Source organism: Cordyceps fumosorosea, assembly GCF_001636725.1.
Source record: "Cordyceps fumosorosea ARSEF 2679 chromosome Unknown scaffold_13, whole genome shotgun sequence".
Taxonomy (NCBI): Eukaryota; Fungi; Ascomycota; class Sordariomycetes; order Hypocreales; family Cordycipitaceae; genus Cordyceps; species Cordyceps fumosorosea.
The window spans coordinates 271,515-296,490 of record NW_017387313.1 but is presented as its reverse complement, the minus strand read 5'-3'; the positions used below and the strand labels follow the sequence as shown (position 1 = coordinate 296,490).

Below are 24,976 nucleotides of genomic sequence, written 5' to 3'. Positions count from 1 at the left end.
GATATTCATGTCTCAAGCCATGCGTTGCGCGAGATGAAGAACCAGAAGCTGCAGAGATGGCATTATTGGTTGCCTGTTTGAGCCAGCTCTCGGGGATGCGATTGGCCTGTACACCGAGTTTCTGTCTGCAAATATCGCTGCTCAGTTATATCCTTCCCACATCATCTGTGTTGGCACCCAAGGCGGAAGCAACGGCATTGCACTCGGACGCCCATCGTGATCCGCATCAAACAGACGCGTGGAGGCATGACACTGAACATGGGCCGCTGATATTGCTGTCGGATTCGCACAAGAATGGGCAGCAGATCTCGGCGAGAGACTCTGCAATGCGCCTGGACATTTGGGTCCGACAGGGCCTGTGAGCCTTGGACAGACACCCTTCCCATGCGGTTGGGCCACACGGAAGGGTCTACGGTGCGAGCAAAAACCTGTCTGAAAGATCCCGAGGCGACCGCTCGGCAATGGTGGAGGAATTCCGGGTACAAAGTGGCTGCAAACGGTAGTTTGATGAGAACCCACGCTCTCGGCTTAATGTGTCTACAAAAGTCCCTCGAGCAGACGTTTCAAACTGCAGCCGATCTCTCCGTCATTACCCATCCTGATCCGAGATGCATCATATCCTGCGCCATTAGCACCGCGCTAGCTCGAGGATTGCTTCTCCACATGATTCGAATGGAGAGTGACATTGAGGCGTTGATTAAGGGCGCGGTCGTGTCGTTTGCACCATACCGGCAAGAGCAGCGAAAGGGCCAGGACGAGGACGAGGACGCGGGCCGACTCGATGAGCCAACCAGATCTTGATTTAACGGAGCTGCAGCGACACGCCAAGGTGGAAGAAGGCCTGAGGGAGCTGGCACTGGACGAGTCGCTTAGGATTGGACACGCACGTCTGTCTGTCTACAAGCCCTTGGGCTCGGCTCCGGGCTTTTTCTGCTACGGCTAGCAACTCGCGAAACGGGAAATTTGAGAGCCCCGCCGCCGACTCAAGCAAAGATGTTTTGAGCCGCTCATTAGAGATTTGATTATGCTCGGCGGGGATGCAGACACAAACGCATGCTTTGCCGGGGCGCACTCGTGGGGGCGTATCTGGGACCGGCTTCAAGGCACTGCCGCCTCACTGGCGGGATGGGCTGATGCATGGCAAGTGGCTGATGGCCAAGGCCGAGGGGTTATGCATGACGCTCGACGTGGTACACGGGCACCCATAGCGGCGGGCAGGATACAGACAGGCACGGCGCCCGATGGCGGGCGAGGTATTTTGAGCGACGCGCGCAGATGGAGGAGAAAAAGGGTCATGCGGTACACATGGCAGGGATGGGGATGCTGCAGCGTTTGGGTGACGGAGAAAGGACGTGAAGCGGAAGAAGAACATGAGCAGCAGCAGGGGGGGCAGGATGAGGAGGATGAGCAGCAGCCAGCAGCAGCCGCAGCTGGGGATGGCTCATCACCAAGAACAGCAATATGCGGCCACCGACGGAGTAGACCCCCCAATTTTTGTTACTCCGGTAATTTACAAATTCTGACATCATGGCCGTCGTTTACCATGGCCTGCCTGCGAATGCAACGTCCCTGAATCACACACCACCACCTCACCGCGCGGCCTGCATCGCTTGGCGAATTTGCACCATGGCACCATCTTGGTGCCATTGTTGTTGTTATCGCAAAACCAATAGTCAAAATGAAACGGTCGGGCTCACACAAGAGGCGCACTCGCAAATTTCCCGACAGTGATTGACGAACAGCAAGGGAGCACGCATACGACAGACGACAGGCGACAGACGACAGGCGACAGACGACAGCCTGTACAAGCCTCTTCTCCCCCATGCCCTCTACCATGAGTCACCGCGACGTTGTTTCCTGAGACGGCATGCGGTCTACAGATTAGAAACGAGAGACTGTTGTGTATCCGCCTCGGTGTTGGACAGCATTGAAAAGGCGGTGCGAAGCCATGTTGGGGGTCGACCGGGTGCACTAGGTATTCGCATGGCCGCGCACAATGTACAACAGGTCAGTCAGTCAGAGTCTGTCGCCCGTTGCACGGCAGAATCGGGGGTTTTGTCAACGCATTCCGGGGGTCGCATGCTCGCTGCCACTACGTGTACAGAGTACACACACGTATGGCGAGGCGTTTGGCCACACTGCAACCATACAGATCAGCTTGCTCGATTCGAGTCATTAGGGGAGGAGGAGGGGAGGAGGAGGGGAGGACAGGGAGGGGGGCGCCTACATACACCACCATCTCTCTGTGATTAGGTACTCACTCACTCGTCACTCACCCTATCAATCACCCCATCAGTCACCCCATCACTCGCTCTCTGCGCGAGAAGCTGGCTGTGTGCGGTGTTTCGAGGACGCGGCGGTGTCGAAGCGGCGGCGGCGGCGGCGGCGGCGGCGGCGGCACCGACGGCGGCCCTATTGTCTGTCTGTCTGTCTGTCTGCCTGCCTGCCTGCCTGTCTGTCTATCCATCTGTCCCTTGAGGAAGCACAACGTCGTCGCATCGCTGGTCACCGGACCCTCTTGCATATCCATCCGACCTGACTTGCAAGATAGATACCTTACGGCGCCACGATGATTTTATTTTTATTTACTGTTTGCGTGTCTTTTTTTTTATTTTTATTTTCCGCTTCAGATCCTCCTCACCTTGGCCCGTCGTTTGCGCGGTGATGTGGCAGGCAGCCCAGCGAGTGACCTTGTCCAGCGTTGCTGGTGCTGCCTATGTGGTTGTAGACCCCGTGCGACGGCTGCTCATCGACTTGCCTTTCGAAACCCGAGACAAAGGAGACTAGGAGGGACGAGAGCCGCCGCTGCTGCAAGATTCATTGAGCACGCACGCGCGGATCACGGCGACCAAAGAACGACGCCTCCTTGCTCTGCTCCTGAAACGCTCATGTTTGCTCCCCATCGTGCAGCCCTCCAGGCATACTGACTGGTACAGCACGTACAGCACACACGGAAAGAGAGCGTATAGAGATGTATGTACGTACAGTAGGTATGTAGGCATCTACAGCGTTTGCATTTCAGAGGGCCAGCGCTTGTGTGCTTGCTTCCCTTCTCCCTCCTCCCCCCCCTCTACCTCCTCCTTCATCCATCCATCCGCGGACCATCGAAGGACGCACCCGGGACTTTTCTGACAAGATGCACAGCATTCCTGTCAATCAGTGGCGGAGAATCGTGTGCTCGACGCCTGCAGGCCACGGGCCTTGCAACCACAAGCAGCCACAATCATATCCGCAAGCACAAGCCCTACCCCCCCTCCCTCCTTCACCCTTTCACGCCTTCAACCCAGCCGCCAGCATGGCTGAGAGACGTAATTGGCTGTTGCGGCTGTCGTACAACCTCGAGTGGCGTCGCAGGAGCAGGATGACTTGTGTGCATACTACTATCGAAATGGAAACTATATAGGTGCCCCCCTCACACTCATCCAGGCATGTCACAAAATAAATCGCTCTTCGCACACGCCGTGCCGATACCGTGTCGACGCCTTGGCCCCGTTTCCTGGTCTTGAGCGACTCCAAGGCACCTTCTCGGATCCGGCAGGCACAGGAGGCCGGCTACGCTGCTCAAAGGGAGGGGAGGTAGGCATTGGCAAGAGAGAGGGAATGAGCAAGGAGGTGGTTGGGCGCTGCCCAAATGACGACAAAGATTGGCAAGAGCGAGAGGGCGAGAGGCAGATGGAGAGGGAGAGGGAAAGAAAGAAAGCTGTTTCGCAGCACCCGGGGAAGCTTGCTTTAAAAAAAGATAGAGCACACGACGGCAGCTGAAATAGAGAGCAAAGGGAAAAAAAAAGAAAAAAGAAAAAAAAAAAAGGTAGCTGAAGAGGTCCCTCAATCCTTCTAATCCTCCCACATCCCCTCCCCCTGCCCGCCTGTTCGGACCATCGCTTTCCGTTCAGCACTCAAGCACTCAACGGCGCTTATACTGACTCCCCCTCGCTACGCCTCCCCAATACAATCCTTCATTCAGCCATTCATGCCCCCTCAGAAAATTCCCGAAGCCCGTTTCAACGGTATAAAACATTGTTTTCTTTTGTATACCTGGACACCTCCATAGGCAGGGTGTTTATGCGGCTACCCGCTGCCGACGCTGGCCCAGGCCACCTCTCGACACCCAAAGCCGCTCACCCCCCCCTGCAGCAGGTACGGCTCTGTCCAAACAGACCCCAAGTTTCCCTGTTTGGCGCTCTGCCTTCCGTCATTTGCTACCTGTGACGCCCCTTTGCTAATGACAATTGAGAAATATGCCGTCTCGGCTCCCCACCCCCCGAGCGGTACTGTCTGGCTGTCTGGCTGTCTGGCTGGCTGTCTATCTGTACCTACATACCTACTGCCTACCTACAATGTAGGTACTACCTGGCCTACCTACCTGTCTGCCTACCGCCTATCCGTACCTACCTTGATATGCTCTGCAAGTTCGAATTGCTGGGCTCGGCTCTGCTCTGCTCTTCTCTACCTAAGTCCTCTACGTACCTACCTACAGTAGGTACTCTCCTGCGCTGTCCTGCGCTGTCCTGTCCTGCGCTGCGCTGCGTGCGTCCTTCCCTTGTCCTCGCCATCTCGTCTGCCTGCTGCTCTATCTTGTCAAATGACAAGTCTTACCTCTCCCCTCAGCAGGGCTGGCACGGGTTTCCCAAATCAGTCAACACCCACGCATTTCTCGGTGGTGGCCCAATCCTCGAACCTACCTACCTTACCTACCTACCTACCTGCCTGCCTGCCTATCTATGTACATGACTACCTACATGCCTACATACGCAGTAGTACCTTGGTCGCTTAGTAGGCAGGCAATGAGCACTGATTCATTGTTACTCCAGCTCCTCGCAGCCCAAAGTTCCTCTCTTCGTCCTCCGCATTACGGAGTGAACTGCCCCCAGGCTGCACACGTCCTCCCTGTCTGCTACTGGCCTGTCGCAGCACGACGAGTGCGACCATTGTTGACATATGTCGATTTGCTGCCCAATATTTAACCCCCAAGCAGAACCCCAGATCGCGAGGCTGCCACCCGTTCCCTCCCACTCATCGTTTCAACAGTATCCTTACTAAACCACGCAAAAACAACAACAATCAACAATCCTTTCAACCCATTCCAACTGTCCTTTGCCCACAGGTATTCTCACCCTGTCCTCAAACCTCTGCAACATATACTGACTAACCAGAGCGGAGTGTTCTAGCCGCTGGCGCAAACACCAACCCACTGGGCCTCTTGTTCCATCTTCCCGTCCCCGGAGCGCCGTGATTACCACGGGGTGGTGGTAAACCACCAACACCAAACGAAGCCAAAGAGTATGCTCCAGAGTCGCTCACGGCCGAGAGACAGTTATTAACCTTGCTCCCTCCGCAGTTATTCGAGTGGTGCTGGACTCTGCATTGCCCATCGCTCTTCAGGCACCGGCGGCTCCTCCGACTTTTCGTACCACGCTCCTTAAAAAGTCGACTAATGTTAGTCGTTGCCAGTTCGCTTTGCTGGTAAACTCGTCCCGACGTTCCTTTCATCGTTTTCGCCAGCTTCATTCTTCTCTTCTTCTCTCTCTCTCCCTTCTACCTACCACACGCGACTCTGTCACTCAAGCAGCAGAGTGCCACAGAAACATGTCTACCATGCTTCAAATCAGAGATCTCCTCAACCCGGTGACACCCGAACCATCGGACGGTTCCTCAGATGAGGCTTGCGTCCAAGTGTCGCCCGGGCGCATCGCTGCGGGCAGCGCATCAGCCAGACACCCAGTGCGGCCTCGGGAGTGGTCCTCCAAGCCAGGGAGGCAAAGAGGACCGGTCAACTTTATGCCCTTTGAAGAAGGGCTAAGTCCAGATATGATTCAGCAGATTGCCATGTTTCAGGTGCGAACATTCGGACAGATCCGACAGTCTTGCGAGCACATCCCATACAACAGCTCCAAGAAAGACTTCTTTGGGAAGACGGGTCGTGAGAGCATAGATGGTACGTAAAATCCTGTCCATCAGCCGAAAGAAAGACGTACTGACCTCACCAAGTGCTCAAATACGAGTTCCGCTCCCAATCAGACCCCCCCGGAGACTTTACCGTCATGTGGGATTACGATGTTGGCCTGGTCAGAATCACCCCCTTCTTTAAATGTCTGGGATACGCCAAGGTGGGTGCAGCTTTGAGTGACAGTGAATATCTTTAGCTCTACCAGGCGGCGCTGACTCACAGTCGAAAGACCAAACCTTCACAGATGCTGGACAAGAATCCGGGACTAAGAGACATCACACCAAGTATCACAGGAGGAGCAGTTTCAGCCCAAGGTATGACAAAATGCGCCGGGTACCACCACGTATGTGCTTTGACAGGCTTTGGCAGGTTGACTGACACAAAGGCCCCGTTTAGGATACTGGATGCCCTATAAATGTGCCAGGGCCATCTGCGCCACCTTCTGCTACCCCATTGCTCCCGCCCTCATCCCACTCTTCGGCCCAACATTCCCATCGGAATGCCGCATCCCCGGCAGCCCCGGCTATAGGGACATGACGATCGATCCTCGAATCATAGAGGAAGCAACGCGGGACGCGCTCAGCTCGCGCTCGCTGCGCCTGGAGCCAAGTTCGCCGTTCGCACCTCGGCCCGCCCTACCGCCGAAGCATCAGCATCGCCACGTCCTCGAGCCTAGGCCCGACCAACGCTCGTACGAGAGAAGACTCCCCGGACAGGAATGTGAGAGGCTGATGCAACCGAGTCCACAGCGCCTTCCATCATCCTGGAAGCCGGTGAACGCCGCCACGTCGCCCATCACGCCGCCGCGGTCCGCTAACAGCCAGCGGCCCCTCATCTCTGGTAACATGGATAGATTCCGGAATCACCAGTATGTTGAGGACGGCCGACATGCGCTGGCTCTCGCCGGAGATGAGTCTCCCGAGCATCGGCGCACGCATCCGCGAGAGTTGGCTGGCCGGGAGTACCCGATCACACCGGCTCGCCCACATCTCCACGCGGCCGAGGGATACGGGCTCAAGAGAAGGTACGTATCACCGGTGATTGTGGACTTCAGCGGCCACTCGTCGGGGGATCGTGATGTGAGGCCAGCCTCGCGAGGAGAGCCAAATCCTCGGAAGCGGACCCAGAGGGACGGCTCGAGGAGGATAGAGGACTACCATGCCGCAAGTGCCCTGGTAGGACTGCAGGGGGAGGCGCATATCCGCTCACGCGGGTAGACATGGAGCACCTGATTTGTATGTCGATGTATACCTGGGTTAGATGGTGCTCCGAGGGGAGGCGTTAACGGAACGGTCGGGTTAGATTCTTTGCTTTTTCCTTGCACCCGCAGCCTTGACTGCCTGTACTTGTTTGGGTGGTACTGTTTTCATCTCACTTTCCAGAGTTCCAATGTTTTAGCAGATATCATAGCTTTTGAGCTTTTAGGGTACGGGCTGTTTTTTTTTTTTTTTCCTGTTTTTCGTTTTGGTTTTGCTTTCTTGACATTGCTCGAATCCACCATACTTTAATAAATGTGCTGGTATCATGTTTTGCCTTTTCCACAGCCATCACCAGATGCTCCCGTTCATGTCGAGTAAAAGGTCGTGATCCCTTATTGCAGATTTCTAAGCCCTGCCCATTTCCTTTGCCTTTTGCTCCTTGAACTTGGCGATCCACCCGTCGGCCTTGTCCGTCGGCAGGACGAAGACGCGGAGCAACTGGTCGACGACCTCAACCCTGCCCGTGCTCAGCACCTTGAGTAGGGACGCCTTCTTGCCCATCTTGAGCAGCCCACCATCCCTAGTCTCGACGTAGCACGACACCGCCTCCAGGCGGTACGCGCCCGCGGCGTCCCACGGCAGCGGGAACACGTAACCCAGGTGGTCCGCCAGCGACTGCGTCTCCTCGAACGCCTTGACGAAGTCGCTCTCGCCGTGCTCCGGGTACAGCAGCAGCACCGGGAACGCCAGGCCCGCGCCCGGCCCCAGCCGCACCCGCGCGTCCTCCATCTCCGGCGGCTTCGGCGTGGAGCGCGTCGGTATCCCGCGCGCCGCCAGCGCCGCTCTCAGAAGTCTCTCCTGCCGCCGCGTCGCTTCCCGCCGGTCCTCGTCGCGGCGCCGCCGCTCGTCGAGCTGTGCGGTGCGTGCGGATATCTCGGCGGCGAGGGCGCCGAGCGGCGCGTTGGAGGGCTCGAAGGAGAGGCCCCGGGTGCACATGTCGGCCGCCTCGGCGACGCGGTCGACGCGCAGCAGGGCGCGCGCGGCGCGGTAGTACGCCTTGACCGCGCGCGGGTCCAGCCGCAGCGCGGCCACGCAGTCCAGCCACGCGGCGCGGTAGTTCTCCAGCCCCAGCTGGCACGCCGCGCGGTTGACGTGCAGCGCCGCCAGCGTCGCCCTCTGCGCCGCCACCTCGTCCTCCGAGTCTGCCTCGCCCTCCGGGTTCCGTGTGACCTCGCCGCGCGCGCGCTTGCGCTCCTCGGCGGTGAGCAGGAGCACCCCGCGGGTGTAGAACTCGCGCGCGTCGGGGAGGCCGCCGCGGGCGCGGAAGCGCTCGTTGCCGCGCTCCTTGAAGTCGGAGGCGTTCTCGAGCGGCGAGCCCTCGTAGTCGAGGGCCTGCAGCGCGGCGATGTCGTCGTTGTCCTCCTCCATCTCGGTCATGAACAGTGGCGAGCGGTTCAGGTCCGCGAGGATCTCGGCGGTGGTCTTGCCGGCGTTGGCGGCCAGGCCGGGCGGCAGCGCGGGCTTGGTGGCATCGGGAGCGGACCCCTCCACGGGCTGGGCTTGTGTGGGTGGCTGCTGCTCTTGGAGGCTCGCGGCGCTCATGAGCTGTTCTGTGAGTTCTTCAAGTTGCATCTTGGGCGGCTGGGGGCGGGGCGGGCTTCGGCCCTGCGGCTCCTGGTCCTCCTTCGTATGTGATATATAAAGGAGCTCGAATTCGCCGTACTGGCAGGGAGCACAGCGAGAGCTGACTGATTTGGTACGCTGATAGAATGTGAGAAGTGATGAGTCGTCGTTGGCGATGAAAATTCTATGGGGTTCTATGTAAAACGGCAGCTAAAAATTTTGGTGGCGACGTTTGTAAAGCGCACCACGGCCCGCCTTAAAAGGCTACTGATAGCCGCCTTCACCCTACGGATACTCCCTCCTAATAAACGTCAGGCGTTCTGTAGAGTAAAAGAAGGTCATTTGTCGTGAATTACTTGCAAATTTGTATAAAGAGTTACGCAACCAATTATAATTACGCCTGTCTAATCTATGTAACTGCCTGCCTCGTTATATTATGAGGGAAGCCCAACCCGGGCATGAAAGTAAATGAAATACACTTTTCGACAAAAAGACAAAAACGCCGATCCATGTAGATATAATGTGCTCCGAAATGCATGCGCCATGGGAATCGTGAGAAAATCATAGCGTATCCTTCAAACGTCAAACAGAACATGAGCAAAAATGCAAAACCCAACCAACAACAGCAACCAACAACAGCAGCCAACCACTACGAGGTTTCGTCATCTGCTAACTAGATCAATGCAATGGGCAGGTTCAGACTGAATTCCCTTACCAGGAACATCCAGCTGAAGAGCTGCCCAATCTCATCAACAACAGTGGGGGAATAATGGGCAACGGCGGGACTTGGCCGCTTCATCGGGTCAGAGTAGGCATTTTATGTCTACTCCCTGCCAGCAGCTGAAACTTCAGCTGCGAGCTGGGTGTTTCCGACTGCGCTCTCTTCCGATCGATCAGCTAGTGATCGCGGAACAGAGAAGCACTGGACAGATCCGGCGATCGCGACAACGACGCTGCCATGCCAAGCCAGTGCGGTGCAGTCCATCTTGCTACCTGCGGTGTACAGGTAGCCTGCAATAGGAGGTGCGATCATGCGGCATGCCGCACCGGCGCTAGCGGCCAGACCATTCACCTTTCCTAGCGCACTCCAAGTCGGGGTAGCCTCCTTGATGAGGATGAGGAGGAGGGGATAGAGGGTGATGGAGAGAATGTTTCGCACAGCCAGGCAAGTGTAGATGGCGGGGAAGAGCATTGATTCAGGGACGTAAAGGAGGAAGGGGACAATGGCGTAGATGATGGGGTGGAGCACCGTGACCATGATGAAGAGTCTGTACACACCAAATCTCTCCGCGGCGAGCGGGAAGATGACTGCTTGGACAAAGAGCGCAATGCCGCCGTTGACGGCCATGATTAGTCCGACCTGACGAAGAGAGAGGCCAAGCCCGCCAGGGGAGTAGAAGGGGGATGATGCGCCAACCTTGAGCGAGGACACCAGGGTCGAGGCTCTTTCATCTTCAAAGAAGATGGGCATGAGATGGTCGTATGTCATAGCGTGGTATGTGAAGATGGAGAGGGCGATGATGAAGCCGACGACGCGCTTGTTCCAGACGGGGACAGAGAAAAGTGACTTTTCTTCCCGCTCAATGCCTTCTTGGCGTTGTTCGCTGGTCTCTCGCATGGTTGCATAAGTCTCTGCCCGCAGGTCGATGGCGGGACGCTTCATGGCATCTGAGGTTTCCATCAGCGGGGTCTCTTCCGAGACATAAGTATCCGCAGGGAGAAGCACTCGGGGCTGCATATCGGGGTGGGTTTCCTCTAGAAGAAAGAAGCCTAGGATGATGCTGATAAAGAGCAGGAGCGCGCAGAGCAGGTTGGGTAGTAGGTACGGAAAGCGACCGAAGATGCCGTCACGAGGGAACAGATCGGGCCAAGACTCGGCGGGATCCGCAAATGTGCCGCCGATGCAAGGACCAATGATGGTGCCGATACTCCAGACGAACGGCATAACAGCGAATGCCTTGGCTATTGAGGTGTCAGCCAATAATTTTCAAGGCACTCACTAGAAGGGGCACCGGGAAAGAGGGCCTCGTGAACCTTGAAGATGACTTACGTTCATGCTCGGGCTTGGTAACAAGCTCGCCAACCATGGTTTGGATGACACCGATGTTGCCGTTGAGAAATCCACCGATAGCGCGCCCGGCCAAAGCGATCCAAATGTTGGAGGCGAAACCGACCATGACCATGCTAAACATGGTGCCTACACAGCCGAGGATGAGGACGGGCTTTCGGCCAACGCGATCAGAGAGGCCGCCCCAGTACATGCCCATGACAGCCTCGGCCAGGGAAAAGGCCGAGATGAGGAGACCAGAGTAGAACGAGGCATCTTGCTCATCGCCAAAATTGAATTCTTTGACGAGAGCCCAGGCGTACGGGTAGATGGAAGTAAGGGCGATTGGTTCCGCGAGACGGACAATGGCTAGAAGTTGTGTTGGCGGTTAGCGCGGGTGTGTGCATTGCAGGGGAGGGGGTGGGAGTAAGAAGCTCACCCAGTAGGAAGAGCTGCAATGTCGGGAAATCATCAGGGTTTCGAAGAGTTGCCTGCTTGGTTAGGGCCATGTCTTGTGAACGCGGCGAGAGCTTACGACAGACAACACAGGCACTGAGGTCTTGGGGGAAAGTGCGTGCGTTGTTGTGCGTAGAAAATGCGATGGTATTGTGCTGTGGTGTGGTGTGGTGGTAGTGGTGGTGGCGTGTGGGTTGCTGACGGGTACAGGGCGCCAGGAGCTGCGAGGAACGCTTTCTTGGCGACGCAGTGAGAAAAAGTGACGGTAAAAGAGGATTCTCAAAGATATAATGGCATAAATGCACTACAGGAACACACCACAGTCAACAATGGTAATAATCAAGAGAGAAGAAGAGAGGGAGGGAGGGGAAGGAGGCAGTGGTGGGAGCGAGCAAAATATGAAGGACTGGCGGCTCAGGCAAACACAGTAAGTCACAGAAGTCACACTGTCGCATCTGGTGGCGTTGCATAAGTCGAGGTGAGTGACAGGGGGGTTGCGGCGCAGGAAGGCTCCAGTTTCCGGCGCCGGAGCCTTCGATAACGGGGACTCGCACTGTTTGCGGTGAGATCAAGCAGACCGGGCCCCGCCAAAACGGCTGTCTCGCGAGGCACCAGGACAGGGACAGCCGCTAGCAACCTCTCTCAGCGCTCGTTTAGGCAAGTAACACCTGGCGGTTAGCCCACTAAAAAATTCTTTCGCTGCATGCCACCACTACTGGTAGCCCGGCCGGTCTCCTCCGGTTTCTGCTCCGATGGCTGGGTGTCTGATTGCGGTGACCCGGATGGACACTGTATGTGCTCACATCAAAGTCAATAGGCAAGAATGCACGCATGCCGCAATGTCCTGCAGCAGTGGCAATGTATGTACGCTGCATGCAGTTTGATGATCTGGATATCCCAGGGTTGCATGATTTAAGGTACACCTGAATTGCAAAACGGCTTTCATTTGCAAGACCAGGAATGATGTTGGCCTGCATGAGTGGCGGACTGGCCTTTAACTGTATGGACGACCAGCTGGCAGACAAGCGTGACATGCTCGCAGCAGGGCGAAATCTACTCAGTGCCTGGCTTCTTTTTACTTGAACAACTGATCTAATATAGACGACAACCAAATATTTTGATCCACGCGAACAACCATCTCCGTGTCTGTGTAACAACAGCATCGGGAGTTCGACCAGCCTGGGAAGCTGGGTGTCTCACCCTGGCTGTTGCTGATAAGCCGCCCACCGTGGCCGAAAGCCGCCTGGCCTGCTGCCCCGCGCCACTTGCTTGTTAGTCTTCGGAGGCCTGCCACCGCTCGCCGCTCTTTGGATGCCGTGCGAGGAACAGGCTCTGGCCGGCATACGACAAAGCGCAACATGGCTCCCAACGGTCTGAAACTAAAATAATTGTTGCCTCCATAGCCTCGTATCGAGGTGTTCTTCCGGACACTGTTTCATTTGTTTACTTGGTTTGTGTGTGTTTACTGTCGGCAACCCGTTCTTTGAGAGTGGCTGCTGCTAGCGCAACGGTAAATGGGCCCTCTACGGTGTAAACGCATACAGTGTTGGATGCTGCGTGAGACACTGTATAGGCGAATGTTAAAATTCAGGGCTTATCAGAAATAGTTTTGCATCACCTGCTACTCCGTACTCCACCTACAAAGGTTTCCGCGAGCAACTTAATCGGTCGAGAGAGAAAGATGCCACCATTTTGGTACTACCTCCTCCTCGTCCACCACAATAGACCTGGCAGTGAGGCTGTCGTGTGCCCGCTCTGCCGCCCTACCTCAGATTAGTAGGTGCTTCCCGTTGCTGGCGTTGGTGCTGGGTTCGCAGAGGCAGAGCCGTGGCTACCCCGCCACGCCAGCCGGTTACCCATTATTACTAGCACAATGTCAATATCGCCATCAAAGCCCCTCTCCCCTCCCTCCCCAAGATAGCATCAACCACCAGCATACCCAGACATGGATAGCCAAGACGATCTCGCCACATCGCCGCCCATATCGGAGCCGGCCGGCACCAGCCAGGTTGACAATGCCATTCGTGCCATTCGGCTCAAGAAGCCCGTCCCCACCATCGACTTTTCCACTCATACGCTGGACGATGGTACCCAAGTTAGCACCAAGGAACGCTTTTGCAAAGGTTAGAATGCGCCGCTGCCGCTACGCTCCATCCCGAACCATACGATAGCTCTCTATTCCCCTACTAGATGGTATTCCCCCGCAAAAGTAGCCAGTAGCTGATGGTCATTCTATCTCCGTAGGCGTCGAACCGCCGGCCTGGGAGCCTCTGTCCGATGAACAATTTTACGAAGACGAAGCGCGCACCAAGCCGAACCTCAGATTGCTAAAAGACCACCTGTTTCGCGAGGGTCGCCTCACCGAGGAGCAAGCGCTCTTCATCATCAACGCCGGCTCCGAGCTGCTTCACGCCGAGCCCACCCTGCTGGAGATCGAGGCCCCGGTTACAATATGCGGCGACGTCCACGGCCAGTTCTACGACCTTGTCAAGCTCTTTGAAGTGGGGGGTGACCCGGCGACTACGCAATACCTCTTCCTCGGCGACTATGTTGACCGTGGATTCTTCAGCATTGAATGCGTCTTTTACCTGTGGTCCCTTAAAATCCACCATCCGAATACTTTTTTTCTGCTCCGAGGAAATCACGAGTGTCGTCATTTGACGGCCTATTTCAGCTTCAAGCAAGAATGCGAGCACAAGTATTCTAGGGCTATATATGATGCTTGTATCGAGTCGTTCTGCAATCTGCCGCTCGCCGCCACCGTCAACAGGCAATTCCTTTGCATTCACGGCGGCTTGAGTCCTGAATTACACACGCTTGACGACCTACGAAAGGTTTGATGCCCGACTTTGCTAAGCCGGACCTTTGTCGCTAATTCAACATGCATAAATAGCTTGATCGCTTCCGCGAACCCCCAACCCAGGGCTTGATGGCTGATCTGCTTTGGGCAGATCCCGCCGAAGACTTTGGCGAAGAGACCAACACTGACTTCTTCCGCCACAATGACGTCCGTGGTTGTTCATACTTCTATACATACCATGCCGTATGCGATTTCCTGAAACGAAACAATCTCCTCTCTGTTATTCGCGCGCACGAGGCACAGGATGCTGGTTACCGCATGTATCGCACCACGCAAAACACTGGCTTTCCGAGTGTCATCACACTGTTCTCCGCGCCTAACTATGTCGACATGTACAACAATAAGGCAGCTGTGTTGAAATACGTAAACAACACTATCAATATTCGACAGTTCAACCATACCGCGCATCCGTTCTGGCTCCCGAATTTCATGGACGTCTTCTCATGGTCACTACCCTTTGTCGGCGAGAAAATGATGGATATGCTGATTGCTATGCTAAGCATCTGCTCCGACGAAGAGCTGCAGGAAGAGACAGGCTCGACTTCCCCTAGCGCCGTTACGCCAGGAAGTCACGAGACAGAATCGCTGGAGTTTCGGCGGCGCGCGCTCAGGAATAAGATCCTCGCCATTGGTCGACTTTCGCGCGTCTTTAGTGTTCTCCGGGAGGAATCAGAGGGAGTCTCGGAGCTTAAGTCTGCGTCTGGCGGTCGCTTGCCTGCCGGAACCCTTATGCTGGGTGCCGAAGGCATCAAGAACGCGATCCATGGCTTCGATGATGCTCACAAAGTCGACTTGGACAACGAAAGGTTGCCTCCGTCTGCAGATGAAGTGATGCGCCAGACGGACGAGGAGAGGAGTCGTGCATTGGCCCAGGCAATGAAGGACGCGGATGGTGATAAGAAGCTGCAGGCACTCTCGAGAAAACTCAGCGTGTAAGTCAAGTCCCCGCCTGAAGGCTGAGAGTAGTGGACGCTTTGCTAACTCCTGCCCCTATAGGGAGCGAAAATAATGTTCCTATAGCCACTCTACACAGTTGGTTGACATTTACAAACAGTGTTGTAAAGTCTATACAAGTCTGGAATCACACCAGCTACCGTAGAGCTTCATAAAGTGTTCCCTGTATTTCTCTGCCTCGGCATGCATATCCTCCGGCTCCCGCGCCACGCGGGAGGCGTCCTCCACGCGTGGCATGCCACCACCCGGCTGCGGCCGCCTCTCTAGGTCCCATAATGCGCCGCCGATATTGCCCTCCTCCGACGCCAGCTTGGTGTATATCTCGTCATTTGCGGCCTCGTTCTCGCCCATGTCGCCCGCAACGCGCGGGATGACGTGGACGTGGAGGTGCGGCACTGTCTGGCCGGCCTCCGGCCCGTCCTGCACCGCGACGGTGAAGCTACCCCTGCCGTCCTCGGGTTTGAAGTAAATGCGGCCCAGGATTTTCTGCACCATCGTCACGGTACTCCACAGGTCCGCCAGCTCCACGGGTGCGGGGTCCCCGAGGCGTTCATACGGAGTGAGCGGACACACGAGGACGTGGCCGGGGGCGAGCGGCTTGAGGTTCACGATGGCATAGCTGTGCTCCGACCGGTAGAAGGCCTGGTAGAGGTGATTAGCGCATGGGCATGCTCGTGACGGCAGGGGGGGGGGGGGGCTTAAGGCTGGTGGTCATGAAATGGGGCTGATGCTTATTAACCATACCTGCTTGGTGACGACGTGTGTCCCAAACTTGATCTCCTCGCCCTCGCAGCTTCTCAACATGTTGGATCGTTGTGTTGCTGGCAGCACCGAGAATCTTCGAGTAGTAAGTAGTCTTGACTTGCGTGAAGCTAGGCGATGTAAAATCATACTACTCGTCACGATTCAACATGCGCAAGAATGTTGTGGGATCGGTTGGTCGGGGGAGCTTGTGAAGCGAAGTGCAGTGACGCCAAGGCCAGGTACGGACCCACAGGCTGGGCATCGTCATCAACCACCAATCTAACAATCTGGGCAATATGGTGACTGTTTATTAAGTAGCCTATGGATTTTGATTGTAATCGAGAAACCTCCTGCAATTCCGTATTTTGACATCTATTGCCAGCATTGATGCGTCCAATTCTATGCTAAAACACAAATGTCCAACCCGCCACCAACGCCGAGAATGGATGCCCAAGACATGATGAATCAGCAAAACTTGTAGAAAGAGAAATTTTGAGCCGTATATATCGCGGAAAGAAGATATGAAGATCCGTGTTTAACGAGCATGCATATATATATTTGGAAAAAAAAATCGATTAAACTGCGAGTTAGCCGATCAGCGGTTCAGTCTCTTGCGCCAAGGCCGCCGCTTCGGGCGTCTCATCAGGCAGAGGTTCCGGTGCCTCATTCTCGTGCTCCCAGACAACTACCTTCATGTTAGAAGAGCAATGCGTTGAAGTGGCGTCTTGAAAAAAATCACTTACCATGAGGCCGGACGACAAGGGTGGCAAGCAGCCCGATGCTGAACAGGCAGAGAAGCATGACAAAGACGGCCTGGGGGAAGCTCTTGACAGTCATCGCGTAGATGCCGTTGAAGAGTACAGGGCCGACGACGCGGGCGAGGGCATTGAGCATGCCCACGGCGCCGAGGACCTGTCCCACCGACGACGGCGGGATGTGCTTCGTGATGGCGGACTGGATCGTGGCGCTGCCGAGGCCGCCCACGGCCGTCACCATGCCGCTGACGACGAAGAGCGGCTGGCTGCGGGCCAGCGCGTAGCCGAGGGCGCCCAGGGTGTCTGACAGCAGCGCCGCGCGCAGGGTCCAGATGTCCACGCTGTCCGCGCCGCCCGTCTTCTCGACGTACGCCTGGCCCGTCTCGCGCTCGCGGCGCCGGCGCGGCCGCACGCGGAACCAGTAGTTGACGAGGGGGAAGACGCCGAGCAGCACGATGACGCGGATCGAGGAGAGGCCGGACACGAAGATGGAGATCTCAAACGTGTCCCAGTCGAACATGTACTTGGTGTACAGGATGAGGACGGCGCCGATGGAGATCATGGAGCCCATGATGACGGCGTCCGTGATGGCCAGGGCGACGAGGTTGAGGCGCAGCCGCGACGAGGTGCCGGGGCCGGTGGGCCACAGGATCGCCAGCGGCTCGAAGGGCTGGCTGTTGCGGATGGTCGCGAGCCACTTCCGGGAGCCGTGCGCGCGGGCGGCCTTCTCCTTGTTGTGGCTGTCGCGCGCGATCCGTTGGCGGCGTTTGGATAGCGACTCCGGGACGACGAAGCCGACAAAGAGGGCGAAGCTGGCGTGGCAGACGAGGACGACGTAGAAGAGCGTGAGGACGCTGCCGGTGACGCGGATGAAGTAGCCGGCCAGCAGGGGGCCGAGGGCGATGCCGGTGAAGAGGCAGGCGTGGAGGTAGCCCATGTAGACGGCGCGGCGCGAGGGCGGGGTGCAGTCGCTGACGTAGGCCTGGCCGAGGATGCTGCCGCTGGTGAAGGAGCCGGTGAGGCCGTCGAAGAGGGCGCCGAGGGCGAGCCAGCGGTAGTCGACGGCCTGCGGGAACTTGGCGGCGAGGATAGTTATGGCCTCGGCGAGGATGCCGCCGACCGAGGCGACGGCGAGCAGCCGCCGCCGGCCGAAGCGGTCGGACAGCTTGCCGAGTTTGGGGGCGCTGATGGCGCTGAGCGTGCCGGTGAGGAGGTTCATGACGAGCATGAACTCGGCGACCTTTTTCTGCACGTCCGGGTCGTTGCACTGCGGGTTGTCGGCGCCCATGATGGGGGACGGGTGGAAGCTGGGGTCGGCGGCGGCCTTGTCGGCAAAGTGCTTGTTGCAGACGAGGTCGAGGATACTTGAACGATGGTCAGTGGTTTGGTTTCGGGGCATAAGCGACGACGAGAACCGCTCACAGTGTGACTTTGGGGACGATGACGCCGCCAAAGGCGAGGGTGAAGATGGCATAGGGTCCCATCAACCAAAAGATAGAAGGTCGGCGCCACCACGGAAGGTGTTCAAACTCGGTAAGGCCATCCCACACCGGCTTGTCGCGTTCTTCTTCCGGGCCATGACCATTGGGGAGCAGGCGACTCGTCTCATCGGGGTCGCTGGTCGCATGGCCGTTGGCGGAACGAACAGCCTTGCCGTTTCGTTGCACCATTGCGAAAGGGTGTGCGGCCCGTTGAGGGTAGTACGCGTGGCGTGGTACTCGCTTGGCAGGCTTTACGCGATGTCGTTTTCGTTGCTATCGGTACCACGGCTAGTAGTAAGCGGCGGAGACAAATCTGTTGGTCGCGACTTGATTCGAAGAATTGCGCGATGTTCATAGGTGGGCGACAATCAGCCACTTGGCGCGCTCATTGGTGGTACCGAAATTCCCAACGTGCGATGCGAAAGCTGGACCGGCGAAGCAAAAAGACATAGAGGAAACAAGGGAGGCCATGAGGACGGAGTGGGCGGACGATGACCAGGTTTAGTAGGAGGGCGACGGACGACCCGGCCGGGAGGCGGAACCGAGGCCTAGGCGTATGATGATGTGGGCGGGTGGGCGGACTTCCGACTGCTTGGGATGAGGTTGCAACGGCTAAGCAGGTGCCTGACAGGGAGGAAATCGTGGTGCCATGCAATGCAAAAGCCTGAAAGGGAATGCCCAGCGCTGTAAGAGGTGGTGTTTTAAGTGTGTGTGGGCCTGTCAAATACGCTAAAATGCTTCCAGTGAGCCTGCTAAACTCCCCTGAAGCTTATCCATCTGCACTGTGATTGGGCTGCTCCGCCTGGTAAGGGCAGCTAACGTATGTATCTAACTAGAACAATGACCGTTTACCTTTTCGTAGGCAAAGCACCAGCTTGGCTTGGTCAGCCAATATATAATCCGACCTGGCATGCCCGCGGACTCAGGCCCCCAAGGTGCTACTGAAGACGCTGTGGCTTGCGCTGTCATGCCCTGTGAGTGGCACCAATGGATGGACTTTGGTCCCCAAACTCCGCCGCCTTCTATACACACGTCCGGCCGGACACGCATGACGGCTGCCGTACCCCTTCGGCATCCTGTCTCTACCCGTCGCCGTCCCTCCGTTGAGTGTCGCCATCCATGACGTTATACCTGATTAGTGACAACACACTAATCAATTAAATCGAGGCAATCACTGGACCTGTCGGCAGTTGCCACATATCTGTGCTCAATTGATGTATGCACCAACTCAACTTCCAAGATAACACCTGCTTACGTGGATACGCCAACAGTGCCCGACACACTGCTGCTGTTGTTTCAGGCCTCGTAATCTGACAAAGACGGACTGTTTTTCATCAACATCAATCATGTTGCAGGGGTATGTATATCGGACTGAGCTGCGGTATGACTGTGTCAATGCCCAATTAATGCTAGGCGACACATCAAGTGATGTCAAGCATGGCAACAGCTACATACCTATGTAGGCAGGTCTACCCAGTGGCTGATCGGTACTCATCCGTCGATGTCGTTGTTGTTTTTCATTTTCTTTTTAAATAAATTGTCCTCCAATCACACCAAAAATATATTATAGCATATTATTCCGAAAATAAAGCCCTTGCACCAAAGCCTTGACGAAACACGAATGCTCCCTCCGTTGGCTGCCAGGTGAGCCTCGTGGCTGTTGGTACGTACCTGATGACTCAGCAGCTCTACGCGCCACTTCCATCTCAATATTTTCTGTGCATCGCGACAAGGCACTCTGTATAGCTACGACTTCCACGGCATCCCCAATTCATCACAACCGCCACCATGCCCGTCGTCAAGGGTGGCGTGTGGACCAACATCGAGGATGAGATCCTCAAGGCCGCCGTCTCAAAATATGGCCTGAATCAATGGGCGCGCGTGTCTTCGCTGCTCGCGCGCAAGACACCCAAGCAGTGCAAGGCTCGATGGAGCGAGTGGCTTGACCCCAGCATCAAAAAGATCGAATGGAGCAAGGACGAAGATGAGAAGCTATTGCATCTCGCCAAGATTATGCCCACCCAGTGGCGCACCATTGCTCCCATCGTCGGTCGCACTGCCAACCAATGTCTCGAGCGTTACCAGAAGCTTCTCGACGAGGCCGAGGCCCGCGAATCATCCAGCCTCGGTTTAATGGGCCCCGACGGCGGCGAAACTCAGGCTCCCAGTGCCGATGATGTACGAAGACTGCGCCCTGGCGAGCTAGACCCCGATCCCGAAACCAAACCGGCTCGACCCGACACCATTGATCTCGACGAGGATGAGAAGGAGATGCTCAGCGAGGCCAGAGCCCGTCTGGCCAACACACAGGGTAAAAAGGCCAAGCGAAAGGCTCGAGAGCGCCAACAAGAGGAATCACGACGCATGGCAACCCTGCAAAAGAGACGCGAGCTCAAGACGGCCGGTATCAATATTAAGGTTACAACGCGCAAGAAGGGCGAAATGGATTACAATGCAGATATTCCATTCGAGAAGAAGGCCGTTCCCGGCTTCTACGACACAACCGACGAAAAGGTGGCCAACGAAGCGCAGCTCAAGGCTTTTGACCCTCAAAAGCAGCTCGCTGGGAAGCGCAAGGGTGATGAAGGCGACGACGGCGAGAGAAAGAAGCGAAAGGGCGACAAGGAAAGTCAATCTGACACACAAAAGGCTGCAATCAAGGCCGGTCAAATGCAAAAGATACGAGAGGCAGAGCAGCTAAGCAAGCGACGCGCGCTAAATCTCCCAGCGCCGCAGGTCAGCGAAGGTGAGCTCGAAGACATCGTCAAGATGGGCAAGATAGGTGAGGCTGCCAATACCAGGGCAAGACAGAGTGAAAATGACGCCACTCGTGGCTTTGTCAACTCATACTCTACCCTGAATAGCGAGACGCCTATTCGTACACCCAGAGCTCCGGCGCAGGAGGACCACATAGCCAACGAGATTCGCAACATTCGAGCGCTGAACGAGACTAAGTCTGCCCTTCTTGGCGGCGAGAACACGCCGCTGCACGAAGGAGCGAGCTCGACTGGATTTGATGGCATTGCCCCCAGGAAACAGACCACCGCGACCCCGAACCCAATGGCTACACCATTGGCACCCAACGGCATCGGTGCCACTCCTGGCCGCCCGGGCCAAACACCGATGAGGACTCCTCGAGACACCTTTGCGCTGAATCGCGATGATGGTATGTCAATGGTGTCCGCAACACCGCAAGATATCAGAAATCGAGAAACCGTCGTGCGAAATCAACTACGGTCGGGCCTCGCCGCCCTGCCTAAACCCAAGGACATGGACTTTGAGCTAGAGCTACCTGAGGAGCAAGCCGAAGCCATGACCGTCGAGGAGCGGCAGGAAGATGCTGCGGATCGGGACCGTCGAGCGCGGGAGCGCCAGGCTGCCATCGAAGAGCTGGAACGACGACGCAGGACGCAGGTCATGCAGCGCGACCTTCCGCGAACACCGATAGTTGATATCTCAACTTTGATGAAGAACGCAAGCAGTTTGGAAAATCCCGCCGAGCGGCTGATTGCTCAGGAAGCCGCAGCTCTGATGGCCAATGACGCGACCAAATACCCTCTTCCCGGGTCACAAGTTAAGGGAGCTGTCAAGCCGCTCGACGACATTGGTGACGATGCGCTCGCCGATGCGCGTCTTCTCATCCTGGCCGAGACTCCCAAGCTGCCAAGCTTTGAGAGCATGCAGAGCGCCTTTACCGGGCGCGCCGCCGACGACACACTGCTAGGTCTTGGCTGTTACGCCGGCGCAGACGAGGAAGAGCAACAACGCGCGATAAGAGCTTCGTTTCACGTATGTACACCACTGCCCACTTCACATTCCGGTTCCAGATTCTAACTGCCTACAGGTTTGCGAAGACTCAATCATGTCGCTGGCCGAGCAGGGCGCCAAGCTCGAAAAGAAGCTGAGCCTCCATCTTGGGGGCTACCAAAAGCGCCAAAAGATGCTCAAGGACAAGACGACGGAGGCGGCGGAGGCGCTGGAGAAGGCTCGGATCGCGCTGAGCGGCTTCAAGACGCTGGCCCTTTCCGAGGACGTCGCCATTAACAGGCGCCTCAAGTCCCTCCGCGAGGAGCTGGACTTTGTCAGCCGTCGTGAGCGTGAGGCGCAGGATGATTATCGCAGGGCAAAGGAGGAGCTAGATACATTAATAGCAGGGCGAGGCGCTAACGGATACCATCAATAAGCGGCTGTATACTTTGTGTTTCTTTTTTTCGTTTTCAGTCTGGGTACAACATTTGGACACGGCAGGGGCTCGATTCAGGCTTTCATTCATGGATCCTGTCATTTTTATGTATTCTATGCACTATGCAGATGCAATGCTATGGCGACTCTTGTGTCAGAGACGTCGTCTATTCAGACTTGGGTAGTGTCCGACAATACTTTGCCTGGGACAAAATTCTCCTCGTGTCGTACTCGCAGATTGGTTCCATGGGTACCCTTCAAAATGGACACAACTTTTTGGGAAAGATCAACTTTAACACTATGCAACGAGCGACCGCGACCGCGACCTACTTTCGCGCAGGTAGACGTTTCAGCTTGATGGGGGCGAGCAGGAGGAAGCCGACGACGGCCATGACGGTCGTGAAGAGAAACGTCAGCCTTAGGGTGGCCTCGTAGCTGCGGACCACCTGCTCGCGGTACGGCTCCTCCAACCCAGCCACGACCTCCACGGACCTCTTGACCGCCTCGATGACCTCGTCCCGTCGCGGCCCACGCACCAGCCTGCGCAGGTGGTGCAGCAGCGCGGCCTGGACGACCAGGCTGCTGGCGGCGACGCCGAGGACGCCGCCGAGGCTGCGCCACAGCAGCAGGGTGCTGGTGACGACGGCCTGCTCGGCCTGCGGGCTGGCGGCGAGCACGGCCATGAAGGTGCCCGGAAACTGGAAGCCGGTGCCGAGGCTGGAGGGCACGAGGGCGAGCACGTAGAGCGCGGCGGGGCGCAGGTCCCGGCGGAGGAGCAGGAGGAGGACGAGGTTGCCGAGGACGGCGAGGGAGGCGCCGAGGAGGAGAGGCCACTTGAGGCGTCGGGTGTAGGTGATGAGGAAGCCGGTGGAGACGCCGGCGACGGAGGAGGCGATGGAGGGGACGACGAGGCGCAAGCCGGAGGTGGTGGCGGAGGTGAGGAGGACAGCCTGGAAGTAGAGGGGCCTGGGGTTCGGATGGGGTCAGCATTTACATGCAGGTATGTATGTGTAGCATGTTTGTTTGTGCTAGGACAGCACCACTTACATGTTGAAGAGGATCGCGTTGGCGAGCATGGAGGCGATGAAGTTGCCAAAGATGAGGTTGGCGTGGGGCGTCTTGGTGATGAGATGCAGCGGCATGATGGGTCTTGGCGCGCGCGACTCGACCCAGAGAAAGGTAGGGAACGCGACGGCAAAGGTGGTCAGAGATGCGATGACGATGGGGTGAGACCCTACGATGATTGTGTGTAAGTAAGTAGGTGGGAACTGCGACAGACCGTCACGTCTTGTGTAAGTGAAGAGCCAACTTACAAGGCAGGATGGCGCCTCCGAGATTCTGCGAATCATTACAGTCAGCATATCATGTTGAACCGTTTCCGGAGAAGAACCTCATACCACGCCGAGGATAAACGCGGCGGTCGCGACGGTTAGCAGGCCGGAGCCGCGGAGGTCGAACTCGCGGAGGACCTGGCGGACGGTCTTGCGGGGCTTGCCGCGGAGGCCAATGTCGTGGGGGATGGCGACGAAGGAGGCGGCAAAGATGAGGACGAGAAGCGGCACCTGGATGCCAAACTCCCATCTCCAGCCGACCGTCTCCACGAGCCACCCGCCGGCTGCGGCGCCAAGGGCCGACCCCGTGCCCCAGGTAGCGTTGACGAGGGACTGGTACGATCCCCTGCGTCTGTCCATCTGTCAGCAAGATCGTCCCCGCCCCGGCTTGATAAGAACTCACTCTATCGGGACCAGGTCGCTGGTCATGATGCTCCCGAGCGCGATCGCTCCCCCCGCGCCGACGCCGCAGAGCGCCCGCGCAGCAACAAAGCTAGCAAGAGTGGGCGCGGCGGCGCACCAGGCGGTGCCGACGGCCAGCAGGGCGACGCCGGCGAGGAACAGCGGGCGGCGGCCGAGCCCGTCGGACAGCCGGCCGAGCAGCGGCTGGCAGGCGGTGGAGGCGAGCAGGAAGGTGGTGCTGAGCCAGGCGGCGGCGTGGGCGGCGCGGAAGTGCGCGGTGACGGCCGGGTGCGACGAGGCCATGACGGTGCTGTCGAAGCAGCCGACGAAGAGCGAGGCGAGGATCTGCGCGAAGATGCACCAGAAGCGCGCGGGCGAGACGCCGTTGAGGAAGAGCGGTGACGGTCGCGGTGATGAAGCGGCGGAGGGGTCGTCGGAGCAGCCGCTGGCGTCGCGGTCCCGGAGGAGAGGGGTCGTCTCGTCGTCGTTTTTGACATGATTGCCGTTGCTGCTGCGCTTATGCCTGCCGCCGTCTCTATCCTCCTCTGGTGTGGTGGTGGTAATGGTGCTGCTGCTGCTGCTGCTGCTGCTGCTGCTGCTGCTGCCGCCGCCGCCACCACCGCCGTTTGCTTCGTCGACCTCGTCGTGCGGAAGCAGGACGGGCACCGGCTCGGCCTCGAGAAACGGCATCGTCGTCGGCAACGATCGGGCATAGGCGTCCAGGGATCTAGCCAGGACCTCATCCACCTCGTCGGGCTGCGGCGGCCGCGCGGGGATCTGTGTCGGCGCCGTGCCGGATGCGTGAGCTGCCATGTTTCGGTCGATGCGGCCAAAGTCCGAAACGGGTGCTGGGCGACACGAGACAGAAGACGATTTGAGACAGTTGAGACGATTGATGAAGAGAAGCAAGTGGCACGATTTCCGTCCAAGCAAGGGTTAAAAATACCACTGATTGATGAGTATGGAGTAGCGTGGGATTCGATCAACACTGCATT

At 57.2% G+C, this 24,976-nt stretch overlaps 8 protein-coding genes across 8 annotated transcripts; 3 read left to right on the top strand and 5 right to left on the bottom strand.

Annotated features, from left to right (window-relative positions):
- Window positions 1–5,586: 5,586 nt before the first annotated feature.
- On the top strand, window positions 5,587–7,164 carry ISF_05473 (Transcription regulator HTH, APSES-type DNA-binding domain protein; the record flags this gene model as incomplete). The annotated part of the gene is made up of 4 exons (XM_018849078.1): window positions 5,587–5,935; window positions 5,989–6,107; window positions 6,177–6,261; window positions 6,344–7,164. 4 exons carry the CDS (start codon window positions 5,587–5,589, stop codon window positions 7,162–7,164), a joined length of 1,374 nt encoding a protein of 457 aa, XP_018703649.1.
- A 387-nt stretch (window positions 7,165–7,551) lies between these two features.
- ISF_05472 (Tetratricopeptide-like helical) lies at window positions 7,552–8,778 on the bottom strand (the record flags this gene model as incomplete). The annotated part of the gene is made up of 1 exon (XM_018849077.1): window positions 7,552–8,778. One exon carries the CDS (start codon window positions 8,776–8,778, stop codon window positions 7,552–7,554), a length of 1,227 nt encoding a protein of 408 aa, XP_018703648.1.
- An 814-nt stretch (window positions 8,779–9,592) lies between these two features.
- Window positions 9,593–11,325, bottom strand: ISF_05471 (MFS transporter; the record flags this gene model as incomplete). The annotated part of the gene is made up of 3 exons (XM_018849076.1): window positions 9,593–10,731; window positions 10,820–11,185; window positions 11,256–11,325. The coding sequence occupies 3 exons, from the start codon at window positions 11,323–11,325 to the stop codon at window positions 9,593–9,595; spliced, it is 1,575 nt and encodes a 524-aa protein (XP_018703647.1).
- A 1,892-nt stretch (window positions 11,326–13,217) lies between these two features.
- On the top strand, window positions 13,218–15,141 carry ISF_05470 (serine/threonine-protein phosphatase 2B catalytic subunit; the record flags this gene model as incomplete). The annotated part of the gene is made up of 4 exons (XM_018849075.1): window positions 13,218–13,395; window positions 13,517–14,106; window positions 14,166–15,064; window positions 15,129–15,141. The coding sequence occupies 4 exons, from the start codon at window positions 13,218–13,220 to the stop codon at window positions 15,139–15,141; spliced, it is 1,680 nt and encodes a 559-aa protein (XP_018703646.1).
- Window positions 15,142–15,197: 56 nt separating this feature from the next.
- ISF_05469 (Bis(5'-adenosyl)-triphosphatase) lies at window positions 15,198–15,890 on the bottom strand (the record flags this gene model as incomplete). The annotated part of the gene is made up of 2 exons (XM_018849074.1): window positions 15,198–15,728; window positions 15,831–15,890. 2 exons carry the CDS (start codon window positions 15,888–15,890, stop codon window positions 15,198–15,200), a joined length of 591 nt encoding a protein of 196 aa, XP_018703645.1.
- A 527-nt stretch (window positions 15,891–16,417) lies between these two features.
- On the bottom strand, window positions 16,418–18,255 carry ISF_05468 (Major facilitator superfamily domain, general substrate transporter; the record flags this gene model as incomplete). Its single annotated transcript, XM_018849073.1, has 3 exons — window positions 16,418–16,515; window positions 16,574–17,949; window positions 18,008–18,255. The coding sequence occupies 3 exons, from the start codon at window positions 18,253–18,255 to the stop codon at window positions 16,418–16,420; spliced, it is 1,722 nt and encodes a 573-aa protein (XP_018703644.1).
- A 1,599-nt stretch (window positions 18,256–19,854) lies between these two features.
- Window positions 19,855–22,249, top strand: ISF_05467 (pre-mRNA splicing factor CEF1; the record flags this gene model as incomplete). The annotated part of the gene is made up of 2 exons (XM_018849072.1): window positions 19,855–21,855; window positions 21,911–22,249. The coding sequence occupies 2 exons, from the start codon at window positions 19,855–19,857 to the stop codon at window positions 22,247–22,249; spliced, it is 2,340 nt and encodes a 779-aa protein (XP_018703643.1).
- Window positions 22,250–22,574: 325 nt separating this feature from the next.
- On the bottom strand, window positions 22,575–24,794 carry ISF_05466 (Major facilitator superfamily; the record flags this gene model as incomplete). The annotated part of the gene is made up of 5 exons (XM_018849071.1): window positions 22,575–23,214; window positions 23,296–23,482; window positions 23,562–23,586; window positions 23,646–23,931; window positions 23,983–24,794. 5 exons carry the CDS (start codon window positions 24,792–24,794, stop codon window positions 22,575–22,577), a joined length of 1,950 nt encoding a protein of 649 aa, XP_018703642.1.
- Between the last annotated feature and the right edge of the window lie 182 nt (window positions 24,795–24,976).